The 21,549-nt window shown below is 42.4% G+C and overlaps 1 protein-coding gene across 3 annotated transcripts in view; it reads right to left on the bottom strand.

The window, feature by feature from the left end:
- VDR (vitamin D receptor) overlaps positions 1 to 21,549 on the bottom strand; it is a 123,749-nt gene that overhangs the window by 49,253 nt on the left and 52,947 nt on the right. For all 3 annotated transcript variants that reach the window (XM_037883820.2, XM_043532714.1, XM_027828094.3), the window contains 3 exons: positions 19,763 to 19,834; positions 15,877 to 16,033; positions 418 to 548 (listed from right to left, as the gene is read on the bottom strand). In XM_037883820.2, the coding sequence (XP_037739748.1) occupies positions 418 to 548; positions 15,877 to 16,033; positions 19,763 to 19,826 (352 nt within the window). In that variant the 5' untranslated portion in view covers positions 19,827 to 19,834. The remainder of the gene's footprint in view (positions 1 to 417; positions 549 to 15,876; positions 16,034 to 19,762; positions 19,835 to 21,549) is intronic.

Below are 21,549 nucleotides of genomic sequence, written 5' to 3'. Positions count from 1 at the left end.
CACAGGCATGGGCGAATGGTTTGCACAGCTGTTGAACTGCTGCTGGGCTTAAGACTCTTCCAGTCAACCAGGTGGTATAGCCAACCAGACAACCTACTGCAGGCCCTGTGCTTTTTAGGTTGCCCAAAGACTGGCTCTGCTGCAAACCCTGATTCCTGATAGGAGCTCAGCACTTTCTCAAAACAAGGCCTCTTTTAAAGGTGACTTCAGTTGGGAACCCAAAAAAACCCAAAAGCATCCAGAGAATCGCTAGTCACTTCTGAAGGTTGAGGCCAAACATTTTAGGCTAGAATTTTCAAAGTGACCTGAGAGATTCAAGTCAATGGGAGCTGGTCAAGCACCTCAAATCCCCAGCCTTAAACTACTGCAAAACTAAAGTACATTAAGCACAGAATCACTGTGCACTTGTTTACTCACATTCTTTCATCATGCCTATGTCCACACAACGCTTCAGCCGGCAGGCTTGGCAATGCCGCCGGTTATCTTTGGTGATTTTGCAGTCGCTGTTGAATGGACATGTAAACATTGCTTTTCTTTTCATGCTCCTCCTGAAAATAAAACACAAATAAATATTATGATGCCTGGACTTGTTTACTGCTAAGGAAACATTGAAACTGGGTGTGGAGACTGTTTCAAAACATTGTGTGGGACATCTGCAGTCAAACCCATTGGGCTGTGGGGTGAGGATTGCAAGTGTGTGCCAGAACACTCCTGTAAGTAGCCACTGTTTAGTTTCTGCAAGTTGTACATTTTAAAATACTTTTTTTTAATGTTTGAAAGACAGCCACAACTTGTATGTCTCTTTGGTTTTTAAAAGGTTTAAAAATTTCTAAGCTGCCCAAAAAAACCCCAAACACACAGAGCTTCTTGTCAACAAATACAACATGTACTATAAACAGGAAAATATTAGCCACAGTTTAAATTTCCCAGTTTTGGATACTGTGAAACTGGAAAAAAGAGTGGGAGAATTTACAGAGAAATACAGAATTGAACCACAAGCAGCAGAAGCAACAGAAACTAAACCAAACCAGAGTGTAAGTCAGCTTGTACTCAGCAAGGGCCTTTCAGAAGCAGTTAATATTATTAAACATTTACCAGGCTTGAAAGCCTCCTGGTTGGAGTGAGAGAGAGAGAAATCCTACTGTAGAATATGGGAGAAATATTTCACACTCTTGTGCGCACACGCATGTGCATGCACTATTGCACGTGTGTGTGTGAGTGTGTGTGTGATTAAGATTTTTAATGCTCTTAAATCAGGACATTCAGAGTTATAGGTCCCATCAAAAGTATAACTTGTCTTCCTTGACTAGTCAGTATTACAGGATTTCTTTGGGGCAGGGACTAACTTTTTGTTCTGTGTTTGTACAGCACCTTGCACAGTATGGCCCCAGTCCATGCCTAGGGCTCCAAGGCACTAGCACTATTTTTTATATATATATATATAGTGTATAGCATGCTCTTTAATGACTAGTTAGTGGTGATTCTATATTAAGCTCGGTTTCCATATTGCATGGAAAACAGGGACCCATCATCTTTGTTTTGGATGAAGAATGCAATGCAATTTACAGCACATCTGTGAGCACAGATTGAATTGTCTGGGGAAGTTATGTAGTTTGAGATAGACATGAATACAAAAATACATCCTTTAGAAAGGAGGGGAAGTGTGGCGGAGCAGCAGAGATTGGAGCAAGAATATCTCCAAGCAGAGATCTAAACAGCGAAGATACCGGGAAGGATGGCAGCCTGGGCCCAGACATCTACACTGCAATTTTATAGCCCTGCAGCCAAGACTGAGCCAGCTGACGCGGGCCAGTTGCAGGTGTTTTACTGCTATTTAGATCTACCCAATCCCATCCAGTTAGAGAAAGATCTCAGGTTACCCATTGGGCCTGCCAGTTAAAAGGTACTGAGAGGCAGCATGGTATGATGGTTAGGGGACTGGGAATCTGGAGACCTGGATGCTATTCCTGGCTCTGCCACTGACCCTGGTGGGTAACCTTGAGCATATCACTTTTCCTACTCTGTGCTTGTTTCCCTTCCCACCCTTTGTCTTGTCTATTTAGATTGTAAGCCCTTCAGGATGGGCTCTTACTGTATTTATGTGCAATGCCTAGCACAATGGGGTCCCACACTTAGTTGGATCCCCAAGGCAGTACAGTAAAACAAATACACAGTAGCCCAAATTTTGCTTTCTTCTTAAGTTCTGAATGAATCTCCTCTCCTTCCCCCTTGATTTTTCATTGCCATGCCTCCACGTGAATTCATGCAATGGTTCAGCAAGATATATCAGGACACAGAAGCAGATAAGAGGCTTTAAGGTGAGAACGTCTCCAAGCAAATATTTGCTTGGCACAAAGCCTTAAATTTTGTTTCCAGCTTGATCTCGCAGCCCTTATCCACTTGTGTCAATGGGGCTACAGAAAAGGAAAGGCTGAAAGATAGGGCCCTCTAAAAGCTAATTATAAAGACATTACATTCAACATATTTACAGTTCATTTAACCAAAAAGGGGAAACAATGTTATCTGATATGCTATAAACCAAAGTTTGCTGCCTGAATAAGATTAGATGGGCCAAAATCTCCAATAAACTCTCCCTTCTGGAATTGCTGTTACTGTACTTCCTAAATACAGCTGGGGCAGCATGGTCCAGGAACTAGGGTACTGGCCTAGTAGACAGAATATCTGGGTTCTATTCCCAGGTCTGCTGCATGACTTTGGACAAATCACTTTGCCTCAGTGCCAACCCAACTCTCTTTATGTTATCACAGGTCTTGTGATATTTGATGAGTCATTAGGAGGCAAGTGATGTGAGAACCCTTGGCGTTCATTAAAAAAAGTTTCTAACCCTTGTGCGTATGGAAAGAAATTTTGAAAATTTGCCCCAAGTGCACCCTACAGGTTCAAAAAACCCCAAACCAAACAAAACACAGAAAGCAAATAAAGAGGACGCAACGTTTAAAAAAAAACAAAAAAAACAAAAAAAAAACCAAACCAAACCTTATGGTTTTTAAGCCAGTGCTATTCTGATGGACCCAACTCATGGTTTTTGAAGAGTTACTTTGGCAAAGCTGCTCCCTCTCCCCCTCATGCTTCTGTTTTCCCTTGCACACGGTCTCATTTATTGTAAGTTTTTTAGGGGGCAGGGACTTCATCTGCACAGAGCTCAGCACAGTGGGGTACTTATCTTGATTGGGGCCTCTAGGCACTACCGTAATACAAATCAATAATATACAGTACTTGGATTTTGGCTAGTGTGAAAACTATTGCAATTCATTGTATATCTCCATGCAGAGCAGCAGTGGAAAATGACATGGTTTAAGAGCCCTTTTAAAAGCAAGCCTTATTGCTCAGAGCACATTAGGCTCTTGCGTCTTTATTACAAAAGAAACTAAATTACAGAGTCAGTGCAGTGGGGGCAGATGTCATACCCACAGAAGCACAAGAGCACAGGCTGTCAGGCTCTGTCCAGCCTCAGCGTATTTTTATTAAAAAAACAAAAACAAAAAAAACCTTACAGAACTAGCCATTTCAAGGCTCCCTTAAAACTATGTCCCAGGCATACTGTCGAAAATTAAAAATAATGAAATCCCCCTCTGCACTAATCCTGTCTATGTGCAAGCATAAACAGGCTCTGTATTCAACCAAAAGCAAAAGTACATGCCAGTGCATGCTGCACAGAGGTTTTTGGGGCCTGGGCAAAATCTGAAACTGAGGCCCTCCACCCTTCCACCAAAATAAAATAAAATAAAAATATATATATATATTTTTTTAAATAGATCACTCAGGGGATCTGGGGAAGTGCTGGAGAGTGAGACTGCCCTGCAGCGGTGGCTTCTGTCCCATGAGGCTGGGGCCAGCTCCCCACTCTGGCAGTTACAACGTAACACCTGGGATTGCTGCATCACTCACGTCTGGCCCAGCTGTTCCTCCATCGTGACAGAGAGGCCACCAGGCCAAATCTGAGTGGTGCTGCAATCCTGTGCACCAGGTTGCAAATATCACTCTGTTTAGGGGCTCTGGGCAAATTGTCCCCCCTCCCCAGGCAGCTCTGGTGCATGTTTCCAATGTAGAAATGATTGTCTCAGCAAAGCTGAGAATTCACCTGCTTGGCTATCAGTGAGAAATGGAAGATATTGCTTTTCATGGTCTGTGTAATCAACTAACTGCTGGATGCCTGAATTAAGAGCTCACACACCGTGCAGAAATTCTGGACAGATCCATGTAAGTTCAGGAAGAAGTAGTTAAGTTTGCATGCAACTGAACATGAAAATGAATCTGTGGGGCAGTTTTCAATATACTTTATTGGAAACCCACCTGCGAGTGCCCAACACACTGAAAATTAGGCCCACAATTTAAGACAAGTTTGAAAAGACTGTTTTGTTTGAAACCCGGGCTAGAATGCGGGATTCTAGTGGATACTCCAATTGGCACTTACGTGGGTGGGTGCTTAGGCCATAAACTCTTTAGGGCAGGAACTATCTTTCTGTGGTGCATTTAGAGTGCCTACCACAGTGGGGTCCTGTTCCATGACTAGGACTCCTTTAAGGTGCTTCCACAATACAAGAAAGTAATATTTATTCCTGAGGGAATTCTGCGCCACTGCGCATGTGCAGAATTCACGTCACCTGCAGATTTCTTTGCTTCCTTGCAGAAAAATGATTTTCTGATGGGGAAACAAAGGGAAGCCGCAAGAATGGTCTCGCGCCTGTCCCCAGCAGTGCAGGTGTGTCATTTCAGGCACCTGGTGCAAACGGGGGAGAGGTAAATCATTGCGGGGAGGGTCTGGGGATGTCAGGCAGTGGTTCCTACTCTGTGCCAGGCTCAGCTGCTCGTTCTGGCTGGGCAAGGACAGGACTTCTTCCCCTGCAAGGAGTGGCTAATCCAGATCAGACCCACCCCCAGAAACCTCCTCGGGCTGCAGGAAACTCCACAACCCCACCCCTGCACTTCCTGCCCCCATTGCTCCTCAGCCTTGGGGGGAGAGGTCAGTGTGCAAGAGCTGCTCCCCCAGTCACCCAACCCTCATGCATTCAGACCCCACCCCCCAAGCCTTACCTCCCCACACATTCAGAGTTCTCCCACCCCAAACCCAGTGAGCTGCATCTCTTGCACCTGGAGCCCCCTGCATCTGAACTCCACCTGAGCCCCCTGCACTCAAACCCCAACCACCTTCACCTAGACCCCCTTGCAGAGTCCCATTGCCCCTGCACCCAGAACCCCACCCCACCCCCCAATGAGCCCATGGGCATACAGATCCCCCCCCCCGCACCCAGACCCCCCACTGAGCTGCCTGCACCCAGATTGCCCCACACAGAACCCTCTCACCCCATACCTGGATCCCCCCACACTAAGCCCCTCCATCCTTGGATCTGCCAGGCTGAGCCAGCTTGCCTGCCCACACCTAGTGCAGAGGGGTAGGGCTCTGAGGTGTTTCTGGGGCAGGCCCAGCCCTTGCACTGTGTCAGGGTTGGGTGCTGCCTCATTGTCAAGCCCATGTCCTGGGAGTTGGGGGAGGGCACTGTAGGTGGTCTCCCACCTTCATGCAGCCAGTGGCCTGGCTCCAGACTGCCATGGTGGAGTCTCCACATTTATTTATTGACACACAAAATTTGCAGAATTTTAAAATACTGTGGGCAGAGTTTTGTTGGGGGGGGGGGGGGGGCGCAGAATTCCCTCAGGAGTAAATAGTAAAGTTGCCTGAGTACAGGTCTCCCAAATGAGGACATTAGAAAATTAAGTTGGTTCTCTTTTTGTTTGGACAAAGATACAGCACAACAGCATCCTGGTCCATCCTGAGGCTCTGAGGTACTATGATAATACAAATAAGTTTATAGCGTATGCTTAAAGTTACTTTAGTTGGCAACTGCTCTGTAGATATTTGTACCGGAATGTGTGCAGGGCAGAACATAAAGGAAGAGGAGATGTTAAAAACAGAATTCAGACTTCACCCCCCCGTGAAAGAGTTTTTTGGAAACATAGTTAATTAGAAACAAAAACTTTTAATTAATTGGACAAAAGGAACACACATTGGCCTGTACCCACAAGTGATGGCCTACTATGGAAGGACGCGTTGAGAGAGGGTATTGGGAATTCACCATTTCAGATATGCTATTTATTTATATTTTGTTGTGGCTTAGCCTTTTACTGAAAGGAAAAAAAAAACCCCTCCGACTTTCAGTTTCACTCTCTCTCTGAATCTTAAATTAGTGCAGTGACCTTTAATGACAAACTACCCCCTCCCCCCCATGTCTAGCACATTTGTGAAACCCGTGAAATGCTCAAGTTCCTGAAAGTTACCTTTGTCATAACCAAAAATCACAGCATACCAACTGGCGTATTTTGTTAGTCATGCTCTAGCCCCCGGAATCAGGGACTATCTACCTAATACCAGTGAGTCATTTCAATCCTCAGCCTATGGTAAAAAGTTTCCCACTCCTCTTGGGTTAGCTGTAGACATCAGCTCTGTGCTGCTTATCTAGGTATTTATACTACACTAAGTGTCTAGCACAACGTGGCACTCATCCATGAATGGGGCTCTAAAGGAACAACTGCAATTTTAAACGAATATTCTGTATGTTGAAATCACCCATGAAGACCCATAATCCCAGCTAGCCCCAATTTCTCCAGGTGCTACAAAATTCCCAAATGTAGACCTAAAATTTCCAAAGTCAGTTCACTCATTCTGGTTGTCTTCCATTTTTGGGTGCCCAGTCTGACTTTCAAAGCCAAGCACCCACAACTCTGGTGAACATCCATGGGAACTGCGGGTAATTGGGATCCCTCTTAAAGAAAGAGTTAGGCCCAAGGTTTCTCAAGTTTGGATACCCGACATTTGAAAGTAGCCAGAACAAGTGCATGGTTTAGAACACCCATACCCGTTCTACACACACACACACAAAACAGAATCAGCCTCAAAGGGGCGCCCGTATACAAACACACCTGCCATTAGCTTCAGTCACTCAGGGAAGCTTGGAGGACAGAAGACTCTTCTGGTGTGCAATGAAGGTTACCAAATCCTAGCTCTCGTGAACCAAAGATTTCCAAGCTCAAGGACCCCTGGCAGGGAAGATCCTGCTGCCAGCCCCCTCTTTAAATCATGCACGGTGTCAGCTTGTGTGCCTCAGATGACCACAGCTGTAGCAATATCATCATACCATTTGACAGACCACTTGCAAGGGTTCAATCTTTACAGGTTTAAACCAAGCACCTTCACCTGGAAATCAGCTGGTAGGTTCTGCAGCTCACTGCATAGGAGACCTTCCCACATGCAAAGTAGAAATAACTGCTCTATGGTGCGGAGGGATCAGAAATTTTCATTAAAAAGTGTTGTAACTGGCCATTGTAATTATCCTTGCGTGTTTCAGTATTGCTAAATAAACCTTCAACACCTCTCACCACCAAGCTCAAAAGGAAGTCACACCTCTATGACAAGATTCAGAGTAACAGCTGTGTTAGTCTGTATTCGCAAAAAGAAAAGGAGTACTTGTGGCACCTTAGAAACTAACCAATTTATTTGAGCATGAGCTTTCGTGAGCTACAGCTCACTTCATCGGATGAAGTGAGCTGTAGCTCACGAAAGCTCATGCTCAAATAAATTGGTTAGTCTCTAAGGTGCCACAAGTACTCCTTTTCTCTATGACACGAGAACACGGAAATTAACAGGTGAGAAAGGCAGGCCTAGGAACAGACAGGAAACCCCACTGACAGCCTGACATGGGAGCTAAGAGAATAACCATGAGAAAGGGAAAGTGCATGGGTTAGCTTCATAGCTACTGCACCAATCTGTCACCTTCATAATTGAGTCTCTTAGCCCAGCCTTTAGCAGTCTATTTGATGTGTCTGCTTATTAGGGCTGTCGATTAATCTCAGTTAACCCACACGATTAACTCCAAAAAAATTAACTGATTAAAAAAATTAACTGTAATTACACTGTTAAACAATAGAATACCAATAGAAATTTATTAATTTTTTTGGATGTTTTCTACATTTTCAAATATATTGATTTCCATTACAACACAGAATACAAAGTGTACAGTGCTCACTTTACATTATTTTTTATTACAAATATCTGCACTGTAAAAGTGATAGTTTTTTTTAAAATCTATTTTTCAGTTCACCTCATACAAGTACTGGAGTGCAATCCTTATTATGAAAGTGTAACTTACAAATGTAGACTTTTTTTGTTACATATCTGCACTCAAAAACAAAACCATGTAAAACTTTAGAGCCTACAAGTCCACTCATTCCTACTTCTTGTTCAGCCAATCGCTAAGACAAACAAGGTTGTTTACATTTATGGGAGATGGGGCTGCCTGCTTATTTACGTCACCTGAAAGTGAGAACAGGCATTTGCATGGCACTTTTGTAGCCGGCGTTGCAAGGTATTTACGTGCCAGATATGCTAAACATTTGTATGCTCCTTCATGCTTCGGCCACCATTCCAGACGACATGCTGATGATGATCATTAAAAAAAATAGTGTGTTAATTAAATTTGTGACTGAACTCCTTGGGGGAGAACTGTATGTCCCCTGCTCTGTTTTACTCGGATTGTGTCCTATATTTGATGTTATAGCAGTCTCGGATGATGACCCAGCACATGTTGTTTGATTGACGAACACTGTCACTGCAGATCTGACAAAATGCAAAGAAGGTACCAATGTGAGATTTCTAGAAATAGCTACAGCACTTGACCCAAGGTTTAAGAATCTGAAGTGTTGTCCAAAATCTGAGCGGGACGAGGTGTGGAGCATGCTTTCAGAAGTCTTAAAAGAACAACACTCAGATGCAAAAACTACAGAACCAGAACATTCAAAAAAGAAAATCAACCTTCTGCTGGTGGCATTTGATTCATATGATGAAAATGAACATGCATCAGTCCGCTCTGCTTTGCATCATTATCAAGCAGAACCTGTCATCAGCATGGTCGCATGTCCTCTGGAATGATGATTGAAGCACGAAGGGACATGTGAATCTTTAGCGCATCTGGCATGTAAATATCTTGCGATGCCAGTTACAACAGTGCCACGCAAACACCTGTTCTCACTTTCAGGTGACGTGAACAAGAAGCGGGCAGCATTATCTCCTGCAAATGTAAATAAACTTGTTTGTCTGAGCAATTGGCTGAAGTAGAACTGAGTGGACTTGTAGGCGCTAAAGTTTTACATGGTTTTATTTTTGAATGCAGGTTTTTTGGGTACATAATTTGACATTTGTAAGTTCAACTTTCATGATAAAGAGTTTGCACTACAGTACTTGTATTAGGTGAATTGAAAATACTATTTCTTTTGTTTACAAGTGCAAATATTTGTAATAAAAATAAATATTAAGTGAGCACTGTACACTTTGTATCTGTGTTGTAATGGAAATCAATATATTTGAAAATGTAGAAAACATCCAAAAATATTTAAATAAATGGTATTCTGTTATTAACAGTGCGATTAATCATGATTAATTTTTTTAATCGCTTGACAGCTCTACTGTTTATGTTTCTTTTCATTTCCTAGCTAAAGAATATTTTGCTTAAAAAGGAACTGCCATATGGACACTGTGGGGGGAGGAGGGGGCAAGCGGGGAAGGGGGAGGACCAACCAACCCAGGAGACAAAATACGCTCTTCTCCCACGAGGACAAACCAGTTGGGGTTAACTGGTCCCCATGACATCCCTGGGACATAGAAAAGCACCAAGAAGAGCTGCAATACTCACGAGGCAGACAGAGTGGGTCTCTGTTCTAGCAAAGAGCAGTAACTCTGACTTTAGAGGCGACTGCACAGCTAAGAGAACAAGCATGTTTGTCCCCAGGCAAATACATGAGCAGCAGACACATGGCAAGGTTAAAAGAGTTCCTAGAGATTTGCCCTTGGTGGCACCCACTTGAAAGGCTGGAGTTGGCAGAGCTGTAGTTCTTTGGCAACCCTTTTGTCTGTACCCTTATGTCTGTTTGCACAAGTGGAATAATTGCTGCAAACTCCATCCTGCACTTTTGCTTCAAGTTCCAGGGGTTGGGTTACAAATGCAACAGAGACAACTGCACCCTGCCCAGAAATGCATTTAATCAGGGCCCCGAACTGCATTCCTGCCAGGAAGAATTAGGACCGGCTTGGTCAGCCAGACCTTTGAACTAAGATAGAAAGAGGAAAAAGTCCAGAGGGGCAGTTTGTGCCTGGTTTCTTTTTTCTATATCCTGGTTTTGTCTGCAGCAGTCTCATTACATTAGTTTTAAAAAATGAACAGTTTATGCAGGCGTTTCCCCTTTCACATACCGTGCCTGGGTGAAATTCTCTGGTCTGTGTTATGCAGAAGGTCATTATGGTCCCTTCTAGCCTTGAAACCGATAAACCTACTTCACGGTTCTGTCATTTTTTTAGCGTGCATAAAAGCAGAGCACTATTTTTTTCTTCGTAATCGTTCACATAGTGCCAGAGTTATACAAGACCCTTTACAATGGCAGACATGCCAACTCGCGAATCAATCATGAGAGACGGGCTTTCTACGTGCAAGTATTAAGCCTGACTCATGATTGCGGGACAGAACTCTCCAATGTCAAAGATTTTTTTTCCCCCCAACCACAGATGGGGGGAAAAAAAAAAATCCTGACATTGGAGAGTTCTGTCCCGCGATCATGAGTCAGGCTTAATAATTTTGCTTAAGATCATGGTCAGCCAGCCCCAAGGCGGACAGCGGCAGCCCTTCCTTGCCGGGCCTCCATGATGATGGGCTCCCATGGTCAGCAGATATGTGACCTGAGAGCACCTTAAAGGCTCAGAAACTGGAGGAGAAATAAAGGGAACTCACTTTTCATTAAAAATCCTCATGATTGTTAAGCCAATCTCATGATTTTGGGGGGGGGGGTCTGACTCATGATGTGTCAATGGTGAGGGTTGGTATCACTGCAAATGTGCCAGAGTTAGACTCCCTACTACACAGAAGTTACAATGCGCAGGAGGGAGCCAGGGCTAGGGGATGTGTGCGCGGGAGAGGGGGGAGGGGAAAGGAAGGGGTCTGGAACACATGACTTATGAGGAGAGGCTGAGGGAACTGGGATTGTTTAGTCTGCAGAAGAGAAGAATGAGGGGGGATTTGATAGCTACTTTCAACTACCTGAGAGGTGGTTCCAGAGAGGATGGTTCTAGACTATTCTCAGTGGTAGAAGAGGACAGGACAAGGAGTAATGGTCTCAAGTTGCAGTGGGGGAGGTTTAGGTTGGATATTAGGAAAAACTTTTTCACCAAGAGGGTGGTGAAACACTGGAATGTGTTACCTAGGGAGGTGGTAGAATCTCCTTCCTTAGAAGTTTTTAAGGTCAGGCTTGACAAAGCTCTGGCTGGGATGATTTAATTGGGGATTGGTCCTGCTTTGAGCAGGGGGTTGGACTAGATGACCTCCTGAGGTCCCTTCCAACCCTGATATTCTATGATTCTAAGGATAGTCTCTGTAGATGGAATCCTTTAAGAACAAATGAACCTTTAGAAGTTTCAGAAGGGGAGGAAAAACACTTGGGGAGCATTACTGAAGAGCACCCAGCAAAGTTAAACTTGAGCTAGCCAACATTTTCCAGAAATTGCAAAAAAACTTTCAAAGTTATGGGAATTTTTTTTAAAATGGTAAAAGCTTCACTCCATCTCTAAGTCAGGAGTGGGTGAGAGAGGGGAAGTAAGCCATCAGTAGAGAAGCTTGGGTACTGTATGGGGCATAGGATGGGGTGTAAAACCTGGGTGGAAGCAGGAATAGCATTGGACACAACCTTGAGGGGAGGACCAGGCGCATGAATTTGATGTGGAAGGGGAGAGGAAGCCAGTTACAGGATTTGGCACATGGGTGTCAAAGACAGGGTGGAAAGAAAGTGATCTTGGCAACTACCTTTCGGACAGATTGGAGTGGGGAGAGGAGAGATGTAGGAAAGGAGATTAAAAATAATTGGGGTAAGTGATAAGGTAGGTACAGACCAAGATAGGGCCATAAGGATGGAGGAAAGAATGGATTTTCGAGAGGGGGGAACAAAACTACAGATCTTGAAAAAGGACAAGCCATGGAGACACAAGCTGACAAACTTGGATGACTGGTGATATTGTCAACAGTAAGGGATAGGGAAAGAGAGGAAAGGGTTGGGTGAAGAGATTAGAGATAAATTCTGCGCTTGGTTATGCTGGTGTCAATCCAGAATAACTCCACTGACTTCAGGAAAGTCACTCCAGATTTATTCTGTGTATGACAAATTTAGCTCAGTTTAAGAAATACTGAGCAGCCACTGCTTAACAAAAGGCCACCTGATGCCTACCAATGTCACTAGTAAACTGCCCAACTGTGACTTGAGACACCAATTGGCCAAAGGTTATTTAGTGTCTGTTAGTACTATAGGCTAAGTACACATTTCAGTACCTCTGTATGGACGCATACATCGCCTCATAAATATGTAGGAATTAAACTCCCAGGCCCTGCTGGTTTCAAACATTCATAACTTCAGAACTATGGTGCAGATGCATCTCATGTTTGCCTTGAGTTTTAGGATTTACACATGTGCCAACAAAGCCAGCTTTCAAGTGAGGAAAACAGTTTAGAAGAACACGCGCCCTTCACTGTGCTCTCTTGCAGGTGCAGTGCAGTCTTCTAAGGGCACTTCAAGAGCAGGCCAGCCACCTCAGGAAAAATTGCAAAGCCTCTTTGGCGAAGTTTTGCTACTACTGCCAGAATGACATTCACAGTGGCTGCCACTGCCACTGCCCTCCTTCCAAAATTAAGAATCTACCTACCTGTGCAAAAGTCTCTCTAACCCCACAATGGAAAAGGAGCCAGAAACACCATGAAGTCCACCAGAAATTCCGCCATTTGTTTTATGTGGAAGGCACTCACGTGCTACCATGAAGGGCAGCAGTACAAGCTATTCTGTTACACACAATCCCTGGGCTCCTTCATCCAGTATGTGGCAACTCTTGCACTCCTCTCCCATGAGCACTCAGCTGGCAGCTGGCTATATAGTACAGAGCCGGTTTGGACTGCATGAAGTACCTTGCCCCTGGCCATTGATGCATCCTTTAGCAGCTGCTTGACTGCTGTTTCTCCATAAGAGGCAGGCGTAGGACCCAGTAGGGGTGGAGGGGGAACAAGCTTCTCATGTGGGCCAGGGAAGGCAGGTCAGGGTGGGATTGGCTCTGCCCTGGAGTCTTGAACTAGTTGTTTTTTACCCCCCGCCCCAGATTTCACTATAACTACTTCCTTCACACCCAGCATAGCCAGTACTGATGATGTAAGCCACCTCAGGACAGGACCTTAAGTGTTAAATTCAACAGGTCTAAAATGCAGAGGAACAAGGTAGTGTTTCAGGATAAGTCAACACACACACACAGATCAATAAAGTGAGCTAATCTTGTCTGCAGTGTTTGGCAAATTGTTGCACTGGAGGTTAACATGCTGCCATGGAAAACAGGAAAGTGGTGGGGTTTAGGGCTATATAAAAGGGCAGGAAGCAAGCACCTGTGGAAGCTGTTTTATAGTAATGAGCTTTTACTTTGGGTGGAATGGCCCTGGGAAACTTGAGTCATAAATATCCAGTTAAAAAAATTCAATACATTGTTTAAAAAAAAAAAAAATCATTGAAACCTTTGTAAACTAGGACCAAAGCAGAACATACTGGGGGTATTGGGGGGCACGAAGAAGAGGAAAGGTACAAAAAACTACCATGGTTAACACTGTTTTGGAAAAAGGGAGCTTTAAAAAGGGAAGAGAAGAAGCAAGTCAAGAAAGCAAGTCCTTAAGTTGAAGATACAAATGTTAAAGTCTTTATAAGGGCCCATGGAGACTGCTTAAGAATAACCGAGCAGGTGTAGGCACAGTGTTTGTGCTCCTTTAACTATATTAGTTTAGAAAACAGATATAGCTAATAGATCAATCCCCTAGAGCGGATGCAGTTAAACCAGTATAAAAAGGTGTGTATACAGCCTATCTGCCAGAATTTATATCTTAATACCAGTATAACTGAGACCACACTAGGGGGTTGTGCAGCTTTAATTATAACTGGTGTTTAAAAAACAAACAAACAAACCACACACACAAAACACCCCACACATCACCCTCCTGATCAAAATAGTTTAATCTGTACAAAAAAAAAGGCCAAGCCACAATACCAGAGTCTCAGAAGGTGTGCATACCCTCTGAACAAAAAGGGAAGCACTCATGGATAAGAAACTAAGGGAGAAGGAAAACTGGCCATTTATTCCCTTCTCTGTGTCACCATGACAAAATTCTTGATATGCATCATCCAGACTGCATGTGCCTGACTAGCTGATGACGCTAAACACGCGCATGGAAGTGAGCACCTGAAAGGAGAGTTACTCATTTAGCTACAGTAATTGAGGAAATGTAGTTCTAGTTAGCCAAGCTGCACTGTAACCCAACTGGAAAACAAGCAGCAAGGCTGTGGTATGCAAAAACATCTAGTCCAGTAATTCCTGTGACTACTTGGCTCCTATAGCAATAGAAATTAAGGTTTTTAAGACCCCAGCTCAAACTGTAGTTATGAAATTGACCACCCCAACTTTGTTTACTTTAATTCTACAATGCATCTAATTCTACCACCACCTGCTACTATCTTCTAATTACAATGCTAAATGCTTAAGTAAGTTTTGCCCTAATTAGTCACATAGTAGCTATTAGCTTATTTAATTACACCAGCTCTTAGTCATTATATAGTTTGTACCAAACAGGAGAAGTTCCCATGCAAATCCTCTAGTTTGTCAATACAGAAATATTCTGTAAGATAGATCCAACTGCTTCATTGCAGATAATTGCTGGGTGAGGGGATAATTGGCATACAGAAGTCCCTATTGTCTGGAACCCTCCAAGTTTGGGAGCTGTAGGGGCAGCTCTGAGTAAAGGGAAATCTGCCCTTAATAAAAGGGGCAGTACAAAGCTTATGCACCACTTAAATCCCTTTTAAGACCTATGCCCTACGTGAATGACAAGGAGGAGAGTTTGCTCCCTGGTGGAACCTTCTAACAGGTGTTCTCCATTATAGAAGGGGCTTATTATATGTGTGCACCTATGTGTAGAGGTAGGAATAGGCATTGAAAGGTGAGGGGGGGAAAAAAAAAGAAGCCAACATGAACAGGAGAGAAACAACATGAGTGAAAGGAAATGAACCAATGCAAGGGAAACTTAATGGGCCTGATTCTCATTTACACCATTTTGGCAATCTAACAGGCCTCAAAATGGGTCTAAATATAGGTTATGCCTACTGTAAAGCCCCTTGACACTGTCAGACCTGCACAAAGAGAATCTGGGCAGCAAGTTTTTAAAAAGTTTTATACAGAGTTCAATATCCATGTGAATGTTCTATTATGTGACAAAAAGTATTGCATAGATATTTCCATTAGAGAAAAAAGTCTCAAGGGTGCCATATGGCAACATTTTTTTTTTTTAAACTGCAGCTATTGTGTAGGTTTAGAAAGTGGCAGGTAAGTCTTGGTGTAGGGTGTGAGAGGCATTTATTTGCTTTACAGTTCTCTCAGTCGTACAACTCCCTATTGCTCATATAATACAAGGACCCTTCCACATGTATATAGGCTGTTTTGTGTTAGCCAGTAGCATTTTACTGCATAGAACACCTACTGCATGGGGATGGAGGCATAGCTGGACTTTTCAGCAATTTTATTAGTCATAGCCTCCTGCATCAGCGCAAAGGTTTAGATTAGTGTACCTGTCAGACAAGTTCTCTCAAACGTACATGACGTCCAATTTTGCAGAGATGTTGATTATTTCTAACCAGGAGCCAAAAAGCAGAGTTGCCGCCCCTTTCCTCAATCTTCCTAACTAGTCAGAGTTCGTTATTTTAAAAATGAAGGCTGGTTTCTAATTAGTTTTCACTCTCAAAAACATCACTTACCTAAAAAATCCTTTGCAGCCTTCACATGTCATGGCATTGAAATGAAAGCCAGTAGCTTTGTCTCCACAGACACCACAGATACGGGGAACGTTCCTATCAAATTCATTGGCTGGATCAGGAAGAGGTGTACTTGCTGCCAGCACCTCCATCTCTGAGACTGAGAAAAAACAAGAAGGTTAGAGATCTTTTCATTACAGAGACTTGTTAAGCAAATTGAAGATGGAGGCACTGGGTTTCTGCTGACTCACTGGCAAAAGTACTTGTGTTACCTCTGTATAGCATAAGGAACATATACACAGGAATGTGATGGAATCACAAAAATGTACACATGCAAATTATGCTCATCTACCCAGCAATTGCATTGCTGATTTCCACTCCACCCACCCTCCCAATTTGACCACATGCACCTCGAAGCAGTCTTTTTTTATTAAGATCTAGGGAATGTATATACATGGCTATAGCCCAATCTGAAGTTAGGATCTTCTGTCCCTACCCTTATATGATCCTTTCAGAAAGAGTTGTGCATTAAGATTTCATCATTTACACCAACTGGAAAACATGCACCTCACCAGAAATAAGTAAAATTTCCCTTCTGCAGAAAAAGGAAGTGACCCAAGTACATCCGTGCCACCTTTACAAGGAGATGAGTAAAATTGCAAACACGAGTCAAACACTGTCAGTCAAGTGAGCATGGGTTTTTTATGTCTTGGTTCTTAAATAATGGGTTTTCTTCTTTGTATGTTTGGTTGGTAGTTTGTTTTAAAAGAGGGATGAAGAGGAAAGGGTGTGTCACAAAAAGAAATTTAGACATTGCACATACTATAGTATGTTGTCTGTGGCAGCGAACACTAGAATTAAGTGTATATATTATAACCTCATTATTACAATACAACAGCATGCTCATAACTGTGTCTAAACTGACAACTGAAGATCCTTTTTTGAACTTTGATAACTCAAAAATGACTAAAAGTTTGAACTTCCCATGGTGTCCAGGCCTTGCTGGAGAACAGTCTTTGGGCTAATATGGAGGGGGAAAAAAAAACAAAAAAACAAAAAACTATATGCAACTGCACATTTTGCTTGACACACACAGTACCTATCTGCGAAGTTTGGACTTTTTACTAGAAAGCACCAATTAAATAAAATCACTGCTGGTCAGTTCATAGAATATCAGGGTAGGAAGGAACCTCAGGAGGTCATCTAGTCCAACCCCCTGCTCAAAGCAGGACCAATCCCCAACTAAGTCATCCCAGCCAGGGCTTTGTCAAGCCTGACCTTAAAAATATCTAAGGAAGGAGATTCCACCACCTAGTTACATAGATTCCACATCTAGTTACACAGATGTGGTTTTGAGCTGCTTTTTGATTGTGGAGTTCATCTCTTTGCGTACTTTCAGACTGTGGAACCAGTCAGTGAAATCAGTAGAAAGACCAGCATTTTAGTCTTCTGCTCTCTCCTACCCCGACCCAACATCCAAGCTTAAAAACAAAGGAAGATTATATGGCAGCAAGTTACTGAACTAAGAATCAGAATATGCAAGTGTTATTGTTATTCTGCAAATGTTAATTTCCACATTGCATCAGATTTTCAGAAGTGCTCAGCACCCAAAAGCTCCCATTGTTTTCCAGGGAAGCAAACAGCATTTGGCTGGGAGGTGAGAATTTATCAGACTCTGATTACTTATTCAGGTACCTAAAGTGGGAGCGGAGCTGGCTCATAGGGTTTTGAGGTTACATTTTCAGAGGCACTGTGGATAAAGGCGATTGGGTTCCATTCCTAGTTCTGCCAATGACTCACTGTGCAATTTCAAGAAAGTCTCAGCACCTCTGTGCCTCAGTTTCCCCATCTGTAAAGTGGTATTAGCTCTCTCAGAGGGATTGAGTGTCTTAATTTAAAATTAAATTTACAAACTTAAGATCCCCAAATAGAAGCAGAAAGTATTTTTGTTAATTATGCTATTGAAATGTGTAACCTAACAGATGACATGTGCAATACAGGCATGTTACTGTAGGATCTCTAACTTTATGTTGTCTTTTCAGTGTTGAAAATACTATTCCTAGCATCAGATTAAGTAAATTTAGTATTTAAATATATTAGTCAAATTCTGTAAAAGTATGCCTTAGACAGGATTGGAACATGCGACAGTAACACACTTGTGCTCTATTTAATACGGACTCTCTCTGTCAATAGCATTGAATGTAACTTACTCCTGTGTTAAGGTTTCCTCAGTAACTCATGTTAATTTAGCAGCCATGAGGGAATCGTAATGTCTGATTCTCAGTTGAAGGCAGCTTTATCTGGCTCTGGCAGCATCAAGGGGCCTTAAAGAACAGTGTAGAGCTGCCTTGATATACATGAGAACCAGGGCCAGAATCTTCGGTTTATAACTAACATTCAAACTACTTAAATAGAGAGTCTGTATTCAATAGAAGACAAGTGTCTATTAATCTACATGCCTACTTGTAGTAATCTAATCAGGCTCATTAGCTACCCACCACTTCCATGAGGAATAATATTGTACCTTTCAAGTGATCAGAATATCTATTCCACTTTTTGAAAGCCTTTTTCAGTGAGTACTGGACTTGTCCTGTATAATGCTCTCTTCGGGCAGCAATTAATCAACAACCAAGGCCTCAGATTCAATAATCACATGAGCAATAAAAAGGCATTCAGTACAGTATTATTGGCCTTTGCTTTTTTCTTTTTTTTTTTAAACTCAGCAGTTTGTAAATTTCGATTTAAATGCACTTTAAAAGAAGTGAACAAATGTTTCCAGCTAATATAGAAAGGTAATCCATAAAGTGATTGGAAAATTGCTCTGTACAGGCTGTTTGAAAATCAATACACAGAAAAGCAAGCTCTTGAGTAAGATTTTCAAAAGTGCCTGAGGGCTAGATTTCTAAGAAGGTATTTAGGCAGATAGTGGGATTTTCAGAAGTATGCCTAACACCCATTGGGTGTTACCTTTAAACATATAGCCCAAGTGACTTAGGAGCCTCAGTCTTATTTTCAAAAGTGACATAGACACTCAAGAACCTAGAGTCCCACTGAAATTCTGAGAGTCTTTTTAGACTAAGAGCTTGTCTATACTTGACATGCTACAGATGCACTGCTGTAGCGCTTCAGTGAGGATATTACCTAGGGGTTCTGTCGGTGTAGGTATTCCATCTCATAGATTCATAGACTTTAAGGCCAGAAGGGACCATTGTGATCATCTAGTCTGACCTCCTGCACATCACAGGCCACAGAACCTAGCCCACCCGCTCCTGTAATAGACCTCTAACCTCTGGCTGAGTTACTATCACCCCCAATACAGATACCACTAAGTCAACAGATGACCTCTTCTGTCAATTTAGCTACTGCTGGTGGATTAACTACCGAGGTGGATTAACTACACAGACGGGAGAACCCCTTCTGTTGCTGTAGCAAGTATCTACACTGAATTGCTGCAGCTGTGCCACTGTAACATTTTAAGTGTAGACATATCTTATGTCACTTTTGAAAATTGGATTTGCGTGCCCAAGCAGTTTAGGCACTCTTGAAAGTTTTACCCCTTAATACAGTGGATGTTTTTCAGAGTAAACACACACAAAGAAAGTGCATTCCAGGGCTAGGATTTGCAAAGGTGCCTTGGATCAGTTGAGTTTTAACTGATTTGGGGTGCCTAACTCCCTTGAAATTCATTGGGACCCAAGTGCTGAACTCCCTTATAGTCCTACAGAAACCCCAGCCAAAAATTACAGAATTCACTCCCAGCTATTTTAGAAACTCACAAAGATCTCCCTCTTTCCTGACATACTGCAGGAGTAAGCTATAGGCATCACACTACAGACAGATATTCCTTCTGTAAGAAGAAAAACAAACAAACAAACACAAACGACTTTACCGGCATCCAGAACATGCGTTGCACCATCCTGGTATACTCCCCAGCAGTTCTGAAGCTGTGACATGGAACCACCTGTGGTCAAAAATGTTTGACAATGTAATTTCTCAAAACATTAAATGATTGTCCGGCAAGTCAAATGGATAATCTCAGATTCTGCTTGAATTCTGGGAATTTACTCCTGCCTTTAACTCTGATCTATTGACGTAAGCAATATTCATTACCTGGGTGTGGTGTTCTCAAAATAACCCACTCCACCCAAAAAGATTCTTGCAGCACCAAATGCCATGTTCAGCTTCCCATGGCACAGAGGTTCTCATAACCCTACCTCCTGTAGATACTTTAAGAGATATTGCTAACAGGAGGGCATACTGCCCTCCAGATGCCCAGACCAAGCACGTTGCTAGAAGAATTAGAGCAATGCTAGGGGAGAATCCATGCAGTGCTCAAAGACACAGGAAGAAGAACAAAGGATGAGAATGACACACAGCTAGTTTCTTTAATCTTGATTACATTTTTCTATAAACGCAAGTTTCACAATTCAGCTCGTCAAGTGCTTAACACTGAGGCACGGGCAGGCTTGTGTGGAATGGAGTTAAGTGGTGCTGAATGGCTTTTTCCCAGCTTTGGCCTTGATTCAACAAAGCCTATACACATGAAGTCAGTGGGATCATTTAAATGCTGAAAGTTAAGGTGCCTGTTTAACTACCTTGTGGAACGGGGGCCTTATTTCTTTATCTGGCTGCCCTATTGGCAGGATTACAGGACAACAGTGGATTAATATGTGCATGCTCAGATCCCAGAAATAACTGAATGGGTTACTTTTTTGCTTTGGTGCAACCACATTGGAACTGTAGACTAATCGATGCACCTGCTCTGCTTCCTTCACGACACCTGAAGAACTCTACATAGTTCAAAAGCTTGTACCTTCCACCAACAAAAGTTGGTCCAAAAAAAAAAAAAAAAATTATATTTATTTTTTTACCTCGTCTACCACAGTAACTTCTCTTTCCCCATTTTCTGCAGTGATTCACCACTGTCAGTTTCCTGTTTTGAAGACTGAGATTTTAAGCCTTGTCACTATTTGTGCAGCTGCTAGATCAAAAAGGCCAAATGAAAAGTTATAGAATACTTTTATTAAACTGAAGTTACTTTGACTTAATACTTTCCATTAATCCTTTTCTCAGAAAGCGTAGAATAGAATTTTGCTAAGAGAGTTTAAACTTTTGACTAAAAAAAAAAAAAGACAAAATGTATATTATTTCAGTTAAAAATTCCATCTATAAAGATCTGCTTCCCATGTACCAACATATAGAGAATTGAGGATAATAACCCAAAATATTTTGGGATAGGTTTGACACACTCTACTAGAGGTGTCTCTCTACCAATCCTAACATTTGGTGTCAATTACTGCACCTCTCTTATACAGCACCCCCCAAACCTAAAATTTTAGGGTATTTTTGAAAGAGGCAAAAGGAGTTAGGTGCCCAAATTCCATAGGAAATACCATCTCAGGTCAATAAAGATATACTAGACATTATGAAAGTGAAAACCATGCAAGTGTACAAGAATGAAAAATCAAGTTTATAAGAGGTTACACATTTAAAAGTTAGAGGAAAAAGGTATTGCTAGGACATTAGTCCATCAAACCACTATCCTGCCCTCCTGGAAGTCTCCCCTCAAAATTAGTCTCTACCATATGGTTAACTCAACTAATAATGGCTGCGTAGATGGTCAATGGAGACTTTTTATATCTATGCCTATACCTTATTTTAAAAAGCAAGACAATC

Source organism: Chelonia mydas, chromosome 20 (assembly GCF_015237465.2).
Source record: "Chelonia mydas isolate rCheMyd1 chromosome 20, rCheMyd1.pri.v2, whole genome shotgun sequence".
NCBI lineage: Eukaryota > Metazoa > Chordata > Testudines > Cheloniidae > Chelonia > Chelonia mydas.
The sequence above is the reverse complement of the archived record's forward strand: the minus strand, read 5'-3'. Positions and strand labels throughout refer to the sequence as shown.